We start from the raw sequence: 19,948 nt of genomic DNA on the forward strand, positions 1-19,948 counted from the left end.
GTTCCGCAAACCGTAGCTCGTGATCGCGAATATCGTATTAAGGTGGATTTTCCCGAATTTAATGGCCAACTTCAGATCGAAGATTTTCTTGATTGGGTTGCGGTGGTCGAGAGATTTTTCGTCTACATGGAAGTTTCCGAGGAGAAAAAGAAAAAAACTTGTAGCCATCAAGTTTAAGGTAGGTGCTTCGGCATGGTTGGAACAACTACAACATTCTCGTACAAGGATGGGAAAGCGACCAATCCGGACGTGGGCACGGATGCGTCAAATCCTTCGCGAGACTTTTCTTCCCACTGATTATGATCAGGTACTCTTTCAACAGTACCAAATTGTAACCAAGGTAGTAAATCGATGCGAGATTATACGAAAGAGTTCTACAGGCTATCGTCTAGAAATGATATTTCAGAGATCGAGGCACAGCAAGTGGCACACTACAAAGGAGGTCTTCATCAGGCAATTTATGATCAAATTACCCTCTACCAGATTTGGACGTTGTCTGAAGCGGTAAAGTTGGCGGAACAAGTTGAGACCATGATCAATCGGTCGAGCCATAAGGATTTTTATGAGAGTCAAACCGTGGTAGAGACGCCTCGAACGATGATTATGACAACAAAAGAGAAGGTTGTTTTGGATCCTCCTAGTTGGGTAAGCAAGTTTGCCCAACCGTTCCCGACACGAGGAAGAGGGCGCGGTGATGTTCCTACTACTTCAACAATGACCCAAAATCCACGAAGGGTTGTCCTTTGAATCCACAAAAAATGAAAAATATTACAAGTCTCTAAGAGAGATTGTAAAATAGTTTTATTTAGCCAAAACAAGCAAGCCGACCGAGGCATTTCCAACACAAGGAAGAGGATGCGGAGATGTTCTTTCTACTTCGGCAACGACCAAACTCCCATGTCATAATTCGTTCGAGTCACAGTTCGAGCAACGGATCATGTGCTGCAAGTGCAACCAATTGGGTCACAAATCCGATCAGTGTCCCCATGGTGGTCGGTGTACTACACATCTAGCAATTAGTGACGAGCTTGAAGATGTTGATCAGAAGCAATGTGATATAGAGGAGCAAAATACGGAAGAAGACCTCATTCCTACCATTTGTCCTTCCTGACAATAGTTAGTGATGGATCAAGTTTTATGTCCATCAAAAGTAGAGGAGGACCTCAAACCCTTTCAAGTGGAGCGACAATTATGTTTGGCACTAAAAGAATCCCTTGTCAAATCAAAAAAGGAGAAGAAGAAACGAATCTACAAAGGTGTCAAAAAGAAGAAAAAGAAGCTCGACGAGTACAAATCTAAGTACAATGCTGAAAGGGCCAGGCGTCAATTTAGTAAGGTCTTTGAAGTTGGAGATTCTATGGTGAAATCACCAATGAACTCGAGATCGAGTTCTCTTCAAGTGGAGGTGAATGGCGTGGGCTGGAAGGCATCACAACTTGGAAAGTTTCCAAGTCCATCGAGTCAACCATATTTCTTTGAAAGAACACCTTTCTTATTTTTTTTTTTTGAAGAAAAAAAAAGTGACAGGGGTGCAACACGAGGACTTCCCAGGAGGTCACCCATCCTAGTACTACTCTCGCCCAAGCACGCTTAACTTCGGAGTTCTGATGGGATCCAGTGCATTTGTGCTGGTATGATCGCACCCAACACCTTTCTTATTTTAAAATGCCATATTTCTTTACAAGCATATATTTCTTATTTTAATAGGAGTCCTAGGGTAGTTACTATATAGGAGTTTGGGAAAGTTGCAACACGTGTCTTATTTATTATGTAGGAATTTAGGAAGGTTGAGAAAGTAGAATTTTAGGGTTTTAATTACAACCGTTAGATTAGATCAAGGGCTTAGAGAGGTGTTTTATTTAGGGTATGAAATAATGCTTTTATAAATACTCAAGTGAAAGGGTTGTTTGCACAATTGACAATTATTTTTTTGAAATAAAGTATTCTGGCTTTCTTCTTAGAAGTTATCTTATTCTTCGTGGATTCGAAGGATTATTTGATCGGTGGTTGACGGAGATCAATCCTTGACTCATTCTTCGCGCTTCCGGCTACGCCACATGGAACATGATCAAAATAACTTTATGACATTTACCCTCTACAATATGTAATCTTGGAACACTAGAAATAAAATACCCCCTTATTTACTCTGTACACTAGAACAATGAAAATTAAATAAACGGCAAACCAATACATGGTAAGTAAATTACACCAAAATGGTTTACCCTGAAATAGATTCCTCCCTCATATTTATTCTCACTAGAAGAAACCCTAAAGAAAATTCATTTACAATTTCGATCTCAGCTAGGCCCTTTAAATAATGACTGGCCAGTCAGTTTGATAAATTGTCTATCAAAGCTTTCCAAAGGCATCGGTTGTTTTCAAAACGAATTTGCAAATGCATTTGCGTGCCCAAACTTGATAGATATTAAGGTATACCATTGAGTGGGCCTAGGGGTAATTGAAGTCCAACCCTCATAGGACCCAACTTGGTAAATGTAGGATTGCAGGAAGGACATGCACATTGGATGTGCTCGGGTATTTGATCTAATGGTCTTCTCCAGGGCAATGTTCTGGTAGGAACCACTTGCCTAATGCGATCGTAGTTTAACTACATTGCGTGATATCGCAATGGGGCCCATGGTGGACCCTGCAGAAACAACCATTGGATCCCACGACGATCCCACTCACAACTTGCTATACTCTTATGGATTGTTGGACAATCCGGATTTCAGATTTGATCGTACGCATGGAATGGATCGGATCCATTGTACGAGATATAGTGAGGAGGTGCACATACATAGGGTGCATACACATGATATTAAAGAGGAGATACTTCATATTATGTATGAACATATATTTGATAATCAATCGACCTACCTGGTTGTTCTAATGAATCTAGCATTTAGTAACTTCATTACTTCCACCTTATAGTGTCCTCGTAGGGAATAAAATACTTTAATCACCATCGAAGGAGATGAGATTTACTTCGATCCCATCGAAGTTGAGTTTCTAGAAAATACTCAAAAGTTCTCAAATAACTCAAAAGCCTAAAGGCAAACTTTAATTCAATCAGTCAAATAAGTCCATTGCAATGTTTTGATAGTTTTTATTTATAAAAAAAAGAAACCCTAAAAGATGACTTAAGACCTAAGCAACTAATCTTACCTATACAACTAAAGTAACTTGGAGAAAACCAAAAAACATGACTAAAATAACCCTATAATAAAAATACCTCAATAGACAAATACCACGCCGGTAAATAGGCTATAACTACATCAAATAACGTCAAAATCACGTGATCTTGGGCTCGGTAGATAGGTAATAAAAACAACCTTTCTAATGATACCAAAATCAAGCCAAGCGAAGAAGATTTGAACCTTGAAAATTAGACTACAGATAAAATGATGAAAATATAAGTTTGAGAATAAGAAACTTAGTTTCACGCCGCACGTTCAGGATCTTTTTCGTTCACATTACTCATCGTAGGTAGGTTCCTTTGGTCAAGTCTGGTGTTTAAAAGCTCACGCTTAGAAATAGATGATTGGATGATTGATCCATTGTCGACAGTAGAAATTCCTCCCTGCAAACCGTGTTCCTGGCATTCCTTTCAACCGAGACCACAAACCCTAACATGTAATGAGTGTTTTGAAAGAGGAAGGGGAGAAAAGATGACAGTAGGGTTTGATTTCTTTCGAAAAGGATAGGATGAAGATCTTTATTTGAGGAGAGAAAAGGAAGGGATAGGAATGAAATTCGGGCGCACAAGGATTTTTTCGAAAATAATTTTTACCGACGGTCAATCAAGGCTGTTTTTTATCATCTGTTTAGTGGTGGTTTCCAAAATAGCTGGTAAAAAGGAAATGTTTCAGGCATAAAAACATACTGACAATTTTTTATTGACCGCAAGTAAAGGTGGCATTTTACCGATGGCTCCCAAAACGGCTGGTAGAAACAACCAGCGGTTTTTTCTGGACCTCAAGTAAAAACCTATATATGCAGGCGGTCATTTAAGGATCATAAATAACTACTTTTTTATAGTGGGTCCTCATGGAATTAGACAACTACTTTTTTATAGTGGGTCCTCATGGAATTAGACATAATGGGTACACTTGTGGTACCAATCTAATGAAATTTGAGATGACTCTCTTAAGCACGCATCTCAATGAATCGAGACACCTTAAATAAATAGAGTAACTATTTCAGCTACCTCAACTGAAATAAAGGAAATAAAAAGTAAAACTTTGAACTATAAGATGATAATTTATAGAGAGAAGAAGAGATGGGGAGAAAAAAATGAGGGGAGGATAAAATGTAAGAGAAGGCAAGAGAAGTTGATAGAAAAAATGAGGGAAGTCAAAAATGTAACATGAGAAAATATGAGAAATTAAAATACAGGGGTGCCATTAACAAAGTTGGGGAGGATGTGTTGACGTAAGATGTGGGGTGAAAATGTCTTTAATGAATACTAGTGGGACCAACCGTGCGATGCACGGGGCAAGGGTGAAAGTTATAATTGCACGGGGCCAGGGTAAAAGTTATTTTAGATTAATAGGATTGGGTATTTAAATATAAGGGTGTCAATTTTGGCTCGGGCTCGGAAGCTCGCTCGAGCTCGGCTCGAATCCTTAACGAGCCGAGCCCGAGTTAGGCCAGGCTCGGCTTGGCTCGGCTCGGCTCGTTAAGGCTCGTGTCATGTCAACATCATCTGAAAATAAAAAACGTAAGTATGTCATGTTAACATCATCTGCAAAAACGAACGGTTGTGAAAAATCGGAAATTAATTTTTTTCCCGTAATTGTCATACATTTTAGCCTTTTTTGGTATTTTTTTTCTTAATTGTCATAACTTAGTGCCTTTTCTTGGTAATTTTTCATTTTAAACTTTATAATTCAGATATTTTACTTTTTGTTTGTAATCATTACTTCTTTTTTTTTATTTGCTTTTGCTAGTGTGCGAAACTTTATAACCACTTTATAACCCCGGCTCGACTTTTTTTTTTTTTTGCTTTTGCTAGTGAACTGTGCGAAACTTTATAACCCCGGCTCGATAAAGCTCGCGAGCCTGGCCGAGCTTGACCGAGCCGAGCCGAGCCCGAGCCAAGCCTGAGCCGAGCCTTTGAGCTTAACGAGCCGAGCCGAGCCTGGCCAAGCTCGGCTCAGCCCGTTTACACCCCTATTTATATATGAACATGGGGCTTGGTGGGAAATGATAAGACCAATTGGACGTTGTCCCTACTTCCACTCACAAACGACTTTTTAATATTCTCTCTTTTTTCATCCTCTTAACCTAAAGTGAAATGGTTAGAATATTTTATTACTAACAAATCTTAAAATTTGATCCTAATCTTAACCCGTCCTCAGCCATCCAAAAATTAGGAAATGAAATCTAAAGACAATAAACCTTACTCTACCGTAACACCTAAAAGTTTTCTCCCTCACACGTTTCCAAAACATAAAATAAAGACTTTTATATACTAATCAAATAAAATCTCTAAAACTTCTCTCAAAATAAATAACAACCCTAATTAAATAATCTCTTAGAATCTCTCTTAAATAGAAATTATTAGCAATAAAAGAAGGGAAATGTTCAGCACTACTGTATTTTGATGAGGGCACTCCTCACTTTATTAAAAGTACGGTATGGCCCGCACCATAAGATGATCCAAACCGTCCATTAGATGGACCACAGCCTAAATAGGTTGTGCCCCAAAAATCCCAACCCTCTAACTTTCAGATCGGAGGGTTAGGATCAACCTATGGAAATAATTTTTGGGGCACAACTTATTTAGGCTGTGGCCTATCTAATGGACGGTTTGGATCATCCTATGGTGCGTACCGTACTTTTAATAAGGTGAGGAGTCCCTCATTAAAATATAGTAGTGCTGATAACATTTCCCTAAAAGAATCGGGAGTTTTAATATTGAATCAAACCTCCAACAAAATCTCTAATAATTACCTATCCATATCCCAAATTTTCTCCAACTATATCTCTATTTTCTTTAATCTCTAAAACCTAGATCTTATTGGGTAAAATTCCCAACTCAATCTAATCTCAATGAAATCTGGATCTTCCCATAACATTCCTAAATAACCCACCTAGCTTAAAACTCTCCATAAATAGCTATTGATAGGATTCAATTATATTTGCTTAAATCTTGATTTTCAAAAAATTCAAAATTAGGAATAAATTTTGCTTTGAACATCCCCAATAAATAGATACTCCTATAAATAGAGAAGAAAGAGAAACCAAATTGTGATTGAGAAATTTAATTTCACTCAGCAGTTAGTGAAAATGGTAACCCACTTAAAAATCTGCTCTATGATAGATGGCAGAAAAATCAGCGCCATTACAACTACAATAGAGGAAACTACTATACAATAGATGAAAGGTGATTTGTGGTTCTTCGGATATTGCATAGAATTGCAATCACTAAGATTCTTTCTGTGACTCGTACAGACTCAGTGAGGCCGACCCAATCCAAAATCAATGCTTCTTCTTGCCTTATTAATGAGCCCCACATTAGGTGTCATCCGTTGCAAGAATCAAAGCATGCCCCGAATTGAGTAGCCAATTTCAAAGAACCCCTGCAGATGGATAAATTTTAGAATAATTTTAGAATGGTAGGAATAGTTTAAAACACATGTAACTCTGTGTTTTTATTTCGGTAAGATGTGTGAACAACATTCAACATAGGCAAAGCAGCAACTGCTGAAAACCAAGAGCAAAGGAAAAGCAAAGACTGGAATGGCAATAAGAAAAGAAAGAAAAAAGATCTAGAATCGAATTAAATAGAGCAGGAAATATGGGAATAGTATGATCTGTGAATTCAAGATAAAAGTAAACAACAATAGTTGTGTTTCTTACCTTAAGATCCGAAAGAAACTGCTACGCTCTCGCCGGAGGAAGGGCTTTACCGCATGATGAAACCCTCTCCTCCAAAATAAACTTTCAGAACCACGTCACCGGAGGAAGGCCTTATCACCGGAGAAGGGCTTTGTTGGCATAGGTTTAGGGAGAAGAGATGGAAGACTGAAGGGGTAAAAAGGCAGAAGGCCGCTCTAGGTTCTCCTCGACAAAGAAGGGAGAGGGAAACTGCCAAGAGTCTGGATGGAGAGGGTAGGAGACAGAGGGCTAGTTTATAGGTAGAGGAGTATGAAACGACGTCGTTTGGGAAAATGAGAAGTTGCACCGTTTAGAAATAGGAAGCGTTTGTTACAGAAAGGAATAAATGTGACGGGCGTTTTCAATTCTGATTTATGAATGTCACGTCAGGACTATTTTTTCCATGTAGATTCGACGGAGGAAGGGGAGGGCTGCCACCTCAGCGGTGAACAGTAAACCTCCCTTCCTCTTTATTATATACTAGTAAAAGAACCGGTGCGATGCACAAGCCGACAAAGAACTGTACGGACCACATCATAGGTTGATCCAAACCGTCCATGTGATGGAACATAACATAAATAGGTTGTGCCCCAAAAATCATTTCCATAGGTTGATCCTAGCCCTCCAATCTATAGAGGTTTCCATAATTCCTCTTAAATCGGATGGTTAAGATCACCCTATAGATATTTTATTAAAAAACCATAAAGGAGGGGGGTAAGATTGAAATTATGTGGCTTTAATGGGTGCCTTTGTTAAAAAGCATAAAGGAGGGGGTAGGATTGAAAATATATGAGTTGAATGGGTGCATTTGTTAAAAAAAAGTCAAAAAAGTGATGTATAATTCTCATAGAATTTTCAAAAAATTCTCTTATTTTCTCTTCTACTATATAGTACTAGTAAACCGACAAAGAACAGTACGGACCACGTGATAGGTTGATCCAAACCGTCCATGTGATGGAACACAACATAAATAGGTTGTGCCCCAAAAATCATTTCCATAGGCCGATCCTAGCCCTCCAAGCTATAGATGTTTCTATAATTCCTCTTATCTTAAATCGGATAGTCAAGATCACCCTATAGTTTTTTAATTAAAAAACCATAAAGGATGGGGGTAAGATCGAAATTATACGGCTCTAATGGGTGCCTTTGTTAAAAGCATAAAGGAGGGGTAGGATTGAAATCATATGATCTAATGGGTGCCTTTGTTAAAAGCATAAAGGAGGGGGGTAGGATTGCAATTATATGAGTTGAATGGGGGCATTTGTTCAAAAAAGTCAAAAAATGTAAGGTGTAATTCTCACGGATTTTTCAAAAAAATCGAAAAAACTCTCTCTTTTCATCCCGGCTTATTATAGTAGATACTAGTCAAAAAACCCGTGCGATGCACGAGCCGACAAAGAACTGTACGGACCCCGTCATAGGTTGATCCAAACCATCCATGTGATGGAACATAACATAAATAGGTTGTGCCCCAACGTCATGCGATGCAGGGACCGGCAAAGAACTATACGAACCACGTCATAGGTTGATCCAAACCGTCCATGTGATGGAACACAACATAAATAGGTTGTGCCCCAAAAATCATTTCCATAGGCTGATCCTAGCCGTCCAATCTATAGAAGTTTCCATAATTCCCCTTAAATCGGATGGTTAAGATCACTCTATAGATTTTTTTATTAAAAAACCATAAAGGAGGGGGTAAGATTGAAATTATGTGGCTTTAATGGGTGCGTGCGATGCACGGGCCGACAAAGAACTATACGGACCACGTCATAGGTTGATCCAAACCGTCCATGTGATGGAACACAACATAAATAGGTTGTGCCCCAAAAATCATTTTCGTAGGCTGATCCTAGCCCTCCAATCTATAGATGTTTCCATAATTCCTCTTAAATCGGATGGTTAAGATCACCCTATAGATTTTTTATTAAAAAACCATAAAGGAGGGGGGTAAGATTGAAATTATATGGCTTTAATGGGTGCCTTTGTTAAAAGCATTATGGAGAGGGTAGGATTGAAAATATGTGAGTTGAATGGGTGCATTTGTTAAAAAAAGTCAAAAAAGTGATGTGTAATTCTCATAGAATTTTCAAAAAAATCAAAAAATTCTCTTCTTTTCCATCCAGCTTATTATAGTAGATAGACTACCGTTGAGATCTATGAAGGATAAGCAACAGTACGGCATCTTGGGCTTTGTAGATAGCAGTGGTGAAAGGTAGGTCATGAAGTGAATAAATAAAAATGAAAATGTGTTGTCACATCAGGGGACAATGGGACCTTTTTTCTTCTCTCTACTCACATTGGGAACTTTCGCATGCATTGCTGTAACTTATTATTTTGAGTGGCAAAGGAGACTCCACCTTTTTTCCTTGCAATCATCTCTACAGATCTGGTGAGGGCAACGATGAGCCATCTTATTTTATGTCTTTTCTTTGAGCCATTTCTTTGAGATTTAATAGCTTTTAATAAGTGATTTAATAGCTTTTAGTAATAGAAGATTTGCCAAAAGGTGATAAAGAGGACTTTTTAATATAGGATTTCGCTTTATATATATATATAGCATGGGTTCGTTCCCTTCAAAAAATAAAATCAATGGGTTCGTTCCCCATTTCTGATCTTTTCTTTGAGCCATCTTTTTTTTCCTCCCTAATCTTTTTATGTTTTCTTTTGCAGTGCCACGAGGCTGTCTACTGATCGCTCTTCGTTGTCAAAAGCTGGGCAGTTCTGTATTTAATAACTTAAATCTTGGTAAATACTATTATTTTGGTATGAGATGTGGGTTGAAGTTGACAATTTTTTGCCTAGAGTATGATATTCTATATGGGTTGTAGAATTTTAGTGAAGGCCATATTTTGGGAATTTATTTTTGCCGGATAATTATTTGTAGTCATTTTTTTGGCACATGATTAGTTTGGATTTCTCTCTGAAATTGGGTTGTGCTTCGCCGGCGACGACCACCTTATACTCACACGATCAAGATATAAGGGTTTTTCCTCTGTATGTTATAATAGTCTATCATCTGTAATTGAAATTTTGACATTTGTATTTGTCTTTAATGGTTATATGGCGGTTGGGGTTTTGGTTAAGCATGAAACTTAATTTTAATTTAAGGGTTTTTAATTAAGGGCTTTCCCTATAAATTTTGTTTGTTTTGTGCAGGAAAATTTTAATTTTGCTGATTTATACCACAGTCCATTGATTATTTTACTCGACCATTTTCTTTGTTTTGTTTTCATGTTTTTAATTAGGGGCTTTGCATCTATTTTCAGGTTTTTTAATTGATTATTATATATCCTTTCTTTTCTTTTTATTACTGTATCTGTAATCAGATTTTTCTAATCGAGAGATAGAATAAACATTTAGGATCTTACTTAAGTTAATTTTAGCTCCATCTTTATGGTGATTGGGAAATTTTTGGGCATTCTGCAATCCTTTAATAAAGACTTATCACCTGAAGGTTATTCGTATGGACATGACTTTCTTAAATTTTCAAATCTGGTACATGGCTCTGTGAAGTTATCTTTTCTTAAATCTTATATTTTCTATATCTATATACCAAATGTTTGTTGCTTTTTTCCCGCCTATGCGTGCTTTACCTTCAATTTGGGTCTCCAATACATTATACATGTTAGGCTATTCAGCTTTCTTCAATACATTCCACTAAAATAACATGTTATAATCAAAAAGAGAAATCAGGGTTTTTTTTTATTGGTTTATATAAATGATGTTTCAGAAATGTTTTTAGAGGGACCTTCAATTTATGATGATACTCTAAATTAGCCATAATCATATCATTTTACTCTAAATTGTGGGAAGAACAAAAATATTTCGAGAAAAAAGTTGTGTCAGAAATGTTTTTTCCTGCAATTCAAACGTATTATTTCTTCATATTGGCTTATCTAATGCAATATTCATTTAAAATGCATGTGTGCTTTTTAAATGATTTGATGCTTCCCTGGGTAATTTTTTACCATTACAAGTTGAATTTCACAATATTGGATTAAGGCATAAGCATATGTTTGTTTACACTTCCTTCTGAATTGAAGGAATTCTAGCTATATTCAAGTTGTTTTGGGTAGATCTATTATTCTTTTATAGCTATTTTAGGAAAAAGTATCAGATACAATTTGAAATAGAAGGCCATTGATATGATTCTTTGATAGCCATTTTTAGCCGCATTAGGGAAAGGAAAGTCATTTCTAAAATTTTCCTAATTCCAATTGATGAAATTTTGATGATTTTCACTTGGGCTCTCTTTAGATTGCAGGAATTTTTTGGAAATGTTTGGAAAGGTCAAAGCAAGTTCCTACGACTTTTTATTTTTTGGAACGATTTATGAATCTATAAAAATTTACGTTTTTTACACAGCCCGTATTTAAATTATATGAAAAACACTTCTTTTGAATTATAAGAAAAATTCACCGGCCTTGATAAAAAATATGATATATCTGTTTATGGTGGTATCCGTGACATTTGGGGTCGAACAAATATTCTTTGATGTATAAAAACTCTCCAAATTATTCATGGATTTTCTTGGAATCTAAACAAGATTGGTTCAATGGCTTTATTTTCTAGGTATGCATGTCATAGAAGCTTTAATCACACGTGGGTTAGTTCAGTGGCTTAATTTTCTTTATGAATGCTTATTTGTTTGTTTGTTTTTCCCGTTCCCGTGCAACGCACTGGTTTGCAACTAGTATATAAGAAAAACAGAATACTGCACTCTGTGAGTGCGCCAGGTGGCACTCATATGCCTTCTCATCTTCCCTTCTCTTGTAACTCCTCTTCGACTTCCACTATTTCCGTTTAATTACGTGCACCACATGGCACTCACATGCCTTCTTATATTCCCTTCTCTTATAACTCCTCTTCGATTGCCCACTATTTGCGTTTAATTCCAATCAAAATCTCTGAAATCATGGCATCTAATTCATTCCTACCGATCCGATTCAATTTGTCACCTAGAAAAGAATATGCATCCTCTGTCAATATTTATGATAGAAATGGATCTCTATAAATGGCTATTATTCAAGATTCATTTCCAAACCCCCTAAGTTCGGCTTCTATTCGTTTCCAAATGCTACAACCTTTCTGTTTCTTTCAAAATGCATATACCCTTTCAAAATCCTTATCACATCTTCCTCTTCTCCTTCCCTCAATCAGTCCCAGAAGCCCAAACACATCATACCCCCTCATTTTTTTTCTTTTTCATTACTGGATAAGTATTTCTTCAGAAATTCCTCTTCTCAAGACCCTGAGCTTGAAGCCAAATCTAATGCTAATGGTGCATGATATTTTTTTCCTATAAAATGTTTCAGTTTCATTGATTTATTTCAGCAATGGAAGTAGATGCTTTGTATTTTTTTCCTACTTCAAGGTTTTATCGATGTAGAAGTAGGAATTTCCCAAACATGTGATGTGTCTTATCTGATTTTAAGAGTGGCAATATCATCTCCCTTATTAAGCTTACATGATAATTCTCTTCTCATGGTACTAGTTTGTTTATTTGTTTAGCTTTTTTGGCCCCTTTTTTTAATTCTGTATTTGGGTGAGCGAAGAAAGCTTTAGAGAAGACTCTAAAGTCTAAATATCATTTTTTGTGGGCGATGAGAGAGGACTACCCATTAATTTCCCATGAGGATTTCATCCTCATCGAATAAGTTGACTACAATTTCTCCTCCGGTTTTATTTGATGTATATCTTTAATATTTGGTTTTGCATGTTTTACCTAATGCAGGGAAAGCTTTAGAGAAGACTCTGTTGTTACTTGAATCATTCCAAATCCATCGTACATTATTGCTCAAACCTAAATCATGAGTTTTGCAAAGAACTAAAATGCGTTAAAACCTTCAAATGTAATGAAATAAAACCCTAGGAAACCCCATAACAAAAACATTAATATTCATGGAATTAAAATGCCTCTTGTAGTTACCTTTGATGTTTCGATATTAACGGGGTTAGTATTAACTTGGATCAGCACCATATACAGAGAATAAGTATTAAATATGACATGGATCTCTTGCCTAGAAAAGATGAAACCCCTTGCATCATGAAAAGCATTCAAAACCAAATATAAAAGATATACATCAACCAAAATCAGAGGAGGAATTGCAGTCAAACAAAATCAGAGGAGGAATTGCAGTCAACCTATCCGAGGATGAATTTATCATGGGAAATGAATGGGCAGCCATCTTTCATCAGATATTTACGGGCCGTTTGGTTATGTGGATTTTAGAATCCTGGATTTCTTCAAAATTGTAGATGGGAGACAAGTGAAGAAGAAGCCCATCCGTTTCGCTTCTCGTTAGAAACTTGGATTTTAAGGGCGAGTTCAGCAAGACTTCACATTCTTGCCCGATTAAACGGGCGGAGTGATGAGAATCTTTAGAAACGGTTATTTATCGCTTATTATAATTTTATTTTGTAGTCGAAAAAGTAGGCAAATTTTTAGAAACCTTAGCGGGTCACACAGCGGAACGATATTTTTGAGATTTTTTGGCTTTACTCATTCTCTACCCCTAAAAAAGGGGGAAATGTTGTAAAAGAAATAGTTGCTGAACACGCCCCTTAAGTAGCAAATCGAGGTTTTAAAAATATCTCCCCCATCAACAGATTTCTAAAACCTGGATACATGTTATGATCTGCCACTCTCTTGTTTACGAAAAGAATGGCGAGAAATAAAAAACCGTTGGCTGGTCCACCTTCTTCTCTTGTCTCCCATCTACAATTTTGAAGAAATTCAGGACTCTAAAATCCGCATATCCAAACAGCCAACTGCGTTTGGTTGCCGGTAAAATTTTTATCCTACGAGCTTTTTAATCCCAACAGTGAGGTCAATGGGATTTGCTAGGTTGTTTTTTCCTACAATTCCTAAAATTCCCGCCAAAATTTAAGGGTGTCATTACCAAATATGGGAAGTGAGGAGAGAGAGGGAAGAGAGAGAGAGAGAGGACATCATTCCCTAGGAAAGAAAAAGAGAGGACAAGGAGTTTATGTCACACTCATAAGCAATCATTACAATAGTGGGAGTAAAAAAATTCCAATGCTAAAAGGCAACCAAACATGGGATGAGACGAAAATTTTACTAAAAACTTCCTAAGTTTTAAATTTTACTAGCAACCAAACAGACCTAAAGTTTTATCAAATGATTTCTATCCTCAATTTGGTCTCAAATGTCGGTAAATGTTGTATGGTTAAAGGTATAAATTGAAGCTTTGCTCTCATTTTAGTAATCTATGCTGTTTTAATATTATGAGGATGTTTTATTATATAAGATATCACTTGCCATTGTAGGGGATGAAATTGGTTGGCATTTTTCAGTACCTCTTCTTTGTTAAACAACTATTATATTTTAATTACAAAATTTTCTTTTTCTTTTTTCTCCATTTTTAGTAATTAAAATCTTTGTTTCTAGAAATTTTATTTCATGTCTTTTTTTCCATTCACTTTATTCGATTCTTTGTTTTTCGTTCCCGTGCTATGCACATGTCTTCAAGTAATTTCTTTTCTATTCTCGTAACTGGGCCCACAATATTCCATGGAATAAATTTTTACAGTTACCAAACATGCCTTAACATTTGTCTATAGAAAGAGAGGAAAAGAAGAACTTGGGATAATCATCGCACCACCTCTGTGTTGCTTTAATATTTGATCATAGAACGCACCCTCTCTGTGTTACTGTGTACACAGTTACACACCTTACAACATTTACACATACCGCTGCGTATTTCAATATCAAGTAAGTGTCAATTACTAATGCTTATAATATTGCACCTTAGTAATTAGCTAGTAGTGTGGGACCCACACTACACAAGGGCCCCACCCTTCAAATATTCAGTGAAAACGAGAGCCACCAAACCCAACATAGCAAATCTTCCATTCCACATCTCAGCATCTGATGTCATAATCCCATCTGATTTGGATTGAACAGTCACTCCCTTGAATAGAGGTACCAAAGAGGCTATAGACAGCACAACGGTGGAAACCACAAACCAAGGCAATCCTCCATTTGCCAACTGGGCCACCACATCATCACCTCTTGCCAGCTCAGCTGCCAAGGCTGCCACGAACCCGATCATAGCCAATCTCCCGTTAATTCTCTCTGGTGCGGGCCCACTAAAAGCCAACACGTCAGAAAATTTCGTGCTGACCTGTCAAAACATAAGTTAGAGTGAGGTGCATCTCATAATCAGACCTACTTATTTGCAAATATAAGGACTTTGTGAAAATTGAAACTTAAACTATCAAAATATGGGAGTGCCAATATAACTTGTCTGTATATTTGGATTTTGAGTCATAAAATGCAAATTTAGAAGGAGCTTTTGCAAATCAAAATATTACTGATAAATAAAGAAATAATTGAACACCTTTGGAGTTGGAGATGGTGTCTGGGATGGCTGAGGTGATTGACCCTGCCACATCAAGAAAATATCATTATAAGTTCAAAATCCAGCAACAAAAATAAAATTGTTAAATGATGATGATTAATAAGACAAAATCTGCTAAAAGTGTTCATGAGTTGGCTTTACTTTCATGAAAAAGTGGAGTTTTTATATAGTGTAAGCCCTTAAGGAAATGATACCCCCTCCCGCCCATGAAACCACAACACGGATAGAATCCCCCCTTTAATGGTTCACTGCTTGAGGATAAATTCACACCCTTTAACGTTTTTCTTTGCCTTTAAAACTGAATCATGTTAGGGGTGGGGGTATATCATTTCCCACGCTCATATTTTTCAAAAAATACTGTACATAGGATGATCCAAACCGTCCATGTGATAGAACACAACGTAAATTGGATTATCCTATGATGTGGTCCGTACAGCACTTTTTTAAAAAATATGGAACTATAATGCTCTGTATGGTTGCCAGGTTTTTTTTGGTCCCGGGAGTTATGTGGGAGAAAAAAATACCCTGGGAGATAGGTGGGAAAAAAAGAGTCCTGAAAGTAGCCTGGTAAAATAAAAATCCCATGTTTGGTTATGTGGGAGAAAAAAATACCCTGGAAGATATGGTGGGAAAAAAAAAAACCTTTGTTTGGTTGCTTGAACTGTTGGGTAGAAAAAAATTCTTCTCAAGCTTATTTTTGGTTCCTAGGTTTATTTTTGTTCCTGGGGTTATCTTGGGATGGGATGAAAAGGCAATCATTACAAAAGTGGGATTAAAAAATTCACCCCACAAGTAATCATTACAAGAGTAGGATTAAAATAAACCTAGTGCTAAAAGGCAACCAAACATGGGATGGGACCAAAATTTAACTTACTCTCCCACAAAACTCCCAGGAACAAAAAAAACCTGGCAACCAAACAGAGCATAAGGGCTTCCACCATATAAAATCTAGCAAACGTGAGCTGCAAAAAAGGGCTTTTTGCGAAATTGCCTCTCAAATCTCTAATAAATGCTAAACTCAGGGGCAACCTCGTAAAAATCAACTAAAAAAGTGCCCTCATTAGGCGCACGTCACCAAAGTGCATTTAAATCAACAAAAAATCACTTTGATGACGTGCAGCCACTCTTAGGGCTGCAACTCGGGTCGGGCGGGTCGGGTTTTGGAGAACCCAACCCTACCCGAGAAATATCTCGGGTCGGGTCGGGTCGGGTTTTTTTTCGGAAAACCCACAATTCCCAAACCCGGCCCTACCCATGATAAATCTCGGGTCGGTTCGGGTCGGGTCGGGTTTTTTCATGTTGACGCAAATTTTTAAGGAAAATTCTTGTTTGGCAAGGCAACTCAACTCATAGAAGCAGAAATTACACTCACATTACACTTGAATCAAACAATGATGTAATTACACTCACATCACACTTGAATGAAATAATGCTGTAATCAAACAATGTTGTAATTACGATCAAACAATGCTGAATCAAACACTTGAATCAACTCAACTCATAGAAGCAGGAAATTACACTCACATACAGTAACAGTGGGTGCGTGGGTTTTCACTTTTCACTTTGGGATAATTACATTTACACCCCCTCTAGTTTCCGACACATCCACTTCCACCCCTATAGTTTAAAACGTGACAAATACACCCCTGTAGTTTCAATTTGTTTAAGGTTTGCCCCCTCAGCTGAAGGTTTGTCCATAGATTGAAGGGTTAGGATGATCCGATGGAGCTGATTTTTTGGGCACACCATATCTATGTTAGGACCCATCAAATGAACGCTTTGGATCATCCAAATAATGTGGGCCCCTACCCGAATCCAAACACTACCAAAAAATCATCCAAATAATGGGGGCCCACATTGTTTGGATGATCCAAAGCATTCATTTGATGGGTCCTGACATAGTTAGGGTGTGCCAAAAAAATCAGCTCCATCGGATCATCCTAACCCTTCAATCTATGGACGAACCTTCAGCTGAGGGGGCCTACCTTAAACAAATTGAAACTACAAGGGTGTATTTGTCACGTTTTAAACTATAGGGGTGGAAGTGGATGTGTCAGAAACTAGAGGGGGTGTAAATGTAATTATCCCTTTAACTTTTAACTAACAATAGAAAAAAATGTACACACTATAACTTATATAACTCGGGTCGGGTCGGGTCGGGCCCCTTCAAACCCGGCTCGACCCGAGATTCATGCGGGCTTTTGAATGCTGAACCCGGCTCGACCCGAAACCCATGAAACCTGAACCCGACCCAGGCTATTTTCGGGTCGGGTCGATGCGGGTCGGGTTTTACCCGGCTCGAGTTGCAGCCCTAGCCACTCTGAGCTGATTTTTGCAAGGCAGCCTTGCGTTTAGCATACCTCTAATAATAATAGAACTAAAATTTTATAAGTAGACTAAAGAACATGCGAGATCAACATTTACTTGTGCATTGCAATTAATACGTGACACATAAGCAGCTCTTTGCTGAAGTGGCAAACGGCCAGACGAGACAAGTGGCAAATGGGCGGCCATGAGTGCTGACGTGGCCATCTGTAATGAGATTCGTTAACGAAGGAGTCGAGTGAGTGAAGAAATGAGTGCAAAAAAACCCGTAACAAGTAGAAATGTTTAATGCAATTTCAAAGAGGGTCGACGGGTGTTTTATAGACAGAATTGTGGCTGTTTTGGTGTCCACGTCATGGCTTATTTCGTCCATGAGTTTGATGCCACGTGGGCCTCTTGTGCTGCTCCACTGACGTGGGCAAAGGAAACTCCGTGAATGAAAAGGAAATGAAGCTTCATTCATTGTTATAATTTTTTGTTGTTTTCGAGGCCACGACAGTGGTTTTGTTCTCTCCACGCGGATCCCAATTTTGTCACATGGACCCGCTGGCATGGTGAATTACATGATCGACAGCAGAATTTATATTTTACATGGACTCGAGGTGTAGAGGGGTTTCGTGCCAGTAATGGCTCTAATCATTCTTAACCTTTTCCTCTTTGCCCACACTAAATCCGAGGAGGACCCTTCGAAAAAACCTTCCTCTAGAGTTAGGACTTTGACCTAGGTAGAGAGTTCTTTTCTAGAGTTAGAGGTTTGTCCTTGATGTTTTTTTTATTTGTTGTATGCTTGTTTTAGAGTTAGGAGTTTGTCTTAGAGTTATAGGAACACCTCCGTCCGGTCAGTTGGCGATCCACATCACCGACTGATGACTAGAATAGGATGCGTTAGTCTGCCATTTGTTGTCCTTAGGAAATACAGCCTAGTTACACATAGGTTGTAAGAACCACCTGCGTTAGCTTAGGGCTAACCAAAACTACAACAAAATGAGTCCCTATTGTTTGAGTGCAAGTTTGGAAGGGATTGGGCGACTCGGCTACTGTTCGGAGGGTTATTTTTTTTTGGACAACAAATAGGGTCTAGGTCAAGAAGGGTGTTTGGGCTTTGGAGAATTGATTGATTGTCCTTGCAACTAATAATGGGGGTTTTGATAAGATTACTTCGTGTAAGCCCAATGGTTCACACTTTGGCATTCCTATCTTCTTTTGATGATTCTAATACACAAGTGATTTTATATCACTAATATGTTTGAATGTCTAAGTTGTAGATCATGATTGTATTAAGACAAGATTGCTTGGATTAAGGCCAAAAAGCTCTCATTGGACCGCATTAGGAAGGCCAAAGATATCGGAGATCCAAGACGCATGAAGACTTGAAGCATCACAATTGAAGATCGAAGTCGTTTTAGAATGTAAAGATCCAATCCTAGTTTAGGTGTTTAGAGGCATAAATAAAGTCATCTCATACACCCTAAAATGTTTAAGAGATTGTCATTGTGGTGTTCCAACACTTTGGAACCCTCATAACAATCCCAACTTGGTGTAGAGTTGGAAGCCCAAATGAATAATAAAACAAGAATTGAAAATCTGCTGGAAATAGGCCTCTCGAAACTCCGAGAGATTCTCGGAGCTCCGAGATATGGTCCAGTAACATTTTCCATCTTCTATTTCAATTCCCGGAACTCCGAGAGAAATTCTCAGAACTCCGAGACCACTATTTTGGGAAGAAAAATAGCCGTTGGAGATTTTGCCAGATTTACCACTATGCCCCTCAAACGGTCATATTTGGGTTTTCTATATATATGGGTATTCTAAACTTCCCAACCATCAATCCTAACACTCTAAAAACCTATTGGAATATCCTAAGAGTGAATCAAGCTTGTTTATGCCTCTCATCCTCTAAAATTAGGATTTGGATTATGGCTTCAAATTTGCACATCTTCTACAAACCTTGTAAACCCTTGTGAGGGATTTTTTGTTCTTTCTTTCTTATTCAAAAGATTGTATTCGAGTGAGTGTTCGAAGAAGCGGAGCCCACTCTCCGTGGTGAGGATTGCCACCAAGGTTAAAGGCAATTGGAATTGTAATTGGCACCGATCTTCGCCGAAGTTAAGAAATCAACATAGTGAAGCCATCAACGGGTTTGGTTGGTGGAGTGGAGTAGGCCTCGCGTTTTGAGGACCGAACCACTTTAAATCTCGGGTGCATTCTCTCTTCTCTCTTGCTTTATATTTGCATTGCACTTAGGATTTAACTTGCGTGCTTAATTGCCTTTTTGATCTCTTAAATCTTCAAAATTGGGTTAGAGTTTTCAAAAGATTAAAACTTGTTAGGAACCTAATTTTACCTCCTCATAA

The 19,948-nt window shown here is 37.8% G+C and overlaps 1 protein-coding gene, 1 long non-coding RNA gene and 1 other non-coding gene across 3 annotated transcripts; 1 reads left to right on the forward strand and 2 right to left on the reverse strand.

Moving 5' to 3' along the window:
• Positions 1–1,526: 1,526 nt before the first annotated feature.
• On the reverse strand, positions 1,527–1,645 carry LOC143888985 (5S ribosomal RNA). The gene has a single exon (XR_013254615.1). It is a non-coding gene; the product is annotated as a 5S ribosomal RNA (ribosomal RNA).
• Positions 1,646–9,136: 7,491 nt separating this feature from the next.
• LOC143887120 (uncharacterized) lies at positions 9,137–9,882 on the forward strand. Its single transcript, XR_013254050.1, has 2 exons — positions 9,137–9,274; positions 9,556–9,882. It is a non-coding gene; the product is annotated as an uncharacterized LOC143887120 (long non-coding RNA).
• A 4,607-nt stretch (positions 9,883–14,489) lies between these two features.
• Positions 14,490–17,881, reverse strand: LOC143887728 (early light-induced protein 1, chloroplastic-like). Its single transcript, XM_077391895.1, has 3 exons — positions 17,694–17,881; positions 15,249–15,293; positions 14,490–15,032 (listed from the first exon to the last, which is right to left on the reverse strand). Exons 1-3 carry the CDS (start codon positions 17,799–17,801, stop codon positions 14,688–14,690), a joined length of 498 nt encoding a protein of 165 aa, XP_077248010.1. The 5' UTR covers positions 17,802–17,881; the 3' UTR covers positions 14,490–14,687.
• Positions 17,882–19,948: the final 2,067 nt, after the last annotated feature.

Source organism: Tasmannia lanceolata, unplaced genomic scaffold (assembly GCF_043159265.1).
Source record: "Tasmannia lanceolata isolate RefF3 unplaced genomic scaffold, GAP_Taslan_0.1 ptg000012l, whole genome shotgun sequence".
In the NCBI taxonomy this organism is placed as follows: Eukaryota; Viridiplantae; Streptophyta; class Magnoliopsida; order Canellales; family Winteraceae; genus Tasmannia; species Tasmannia lanceolata.

Excerpts from the sequence above, each read along its gene's own strand:
- LOC143887728 (XM_077391895.1), bottom strand. The coding sequence starts at position 17,801 with ATGGCCACGTCAGCACTCATGGCCGCCCATTTGCCACTTGTCTCGTCT. Across the intron at positions 15,294-17,693 it reads GTATTAATTGCAATGCACAA|GGTCAATCACCTCAGCCATC; the intron begins GTAAATGTTGAT and ends TTGATGTGGCAG. Across the intron at positions 15,033-15,248 it reads CACCATCTCCAACTCCAAAG|GTCAGCACGAAATTTTCTGA; the intron begins GTGTTCAATTAT and ends ATGTTTTGACAG.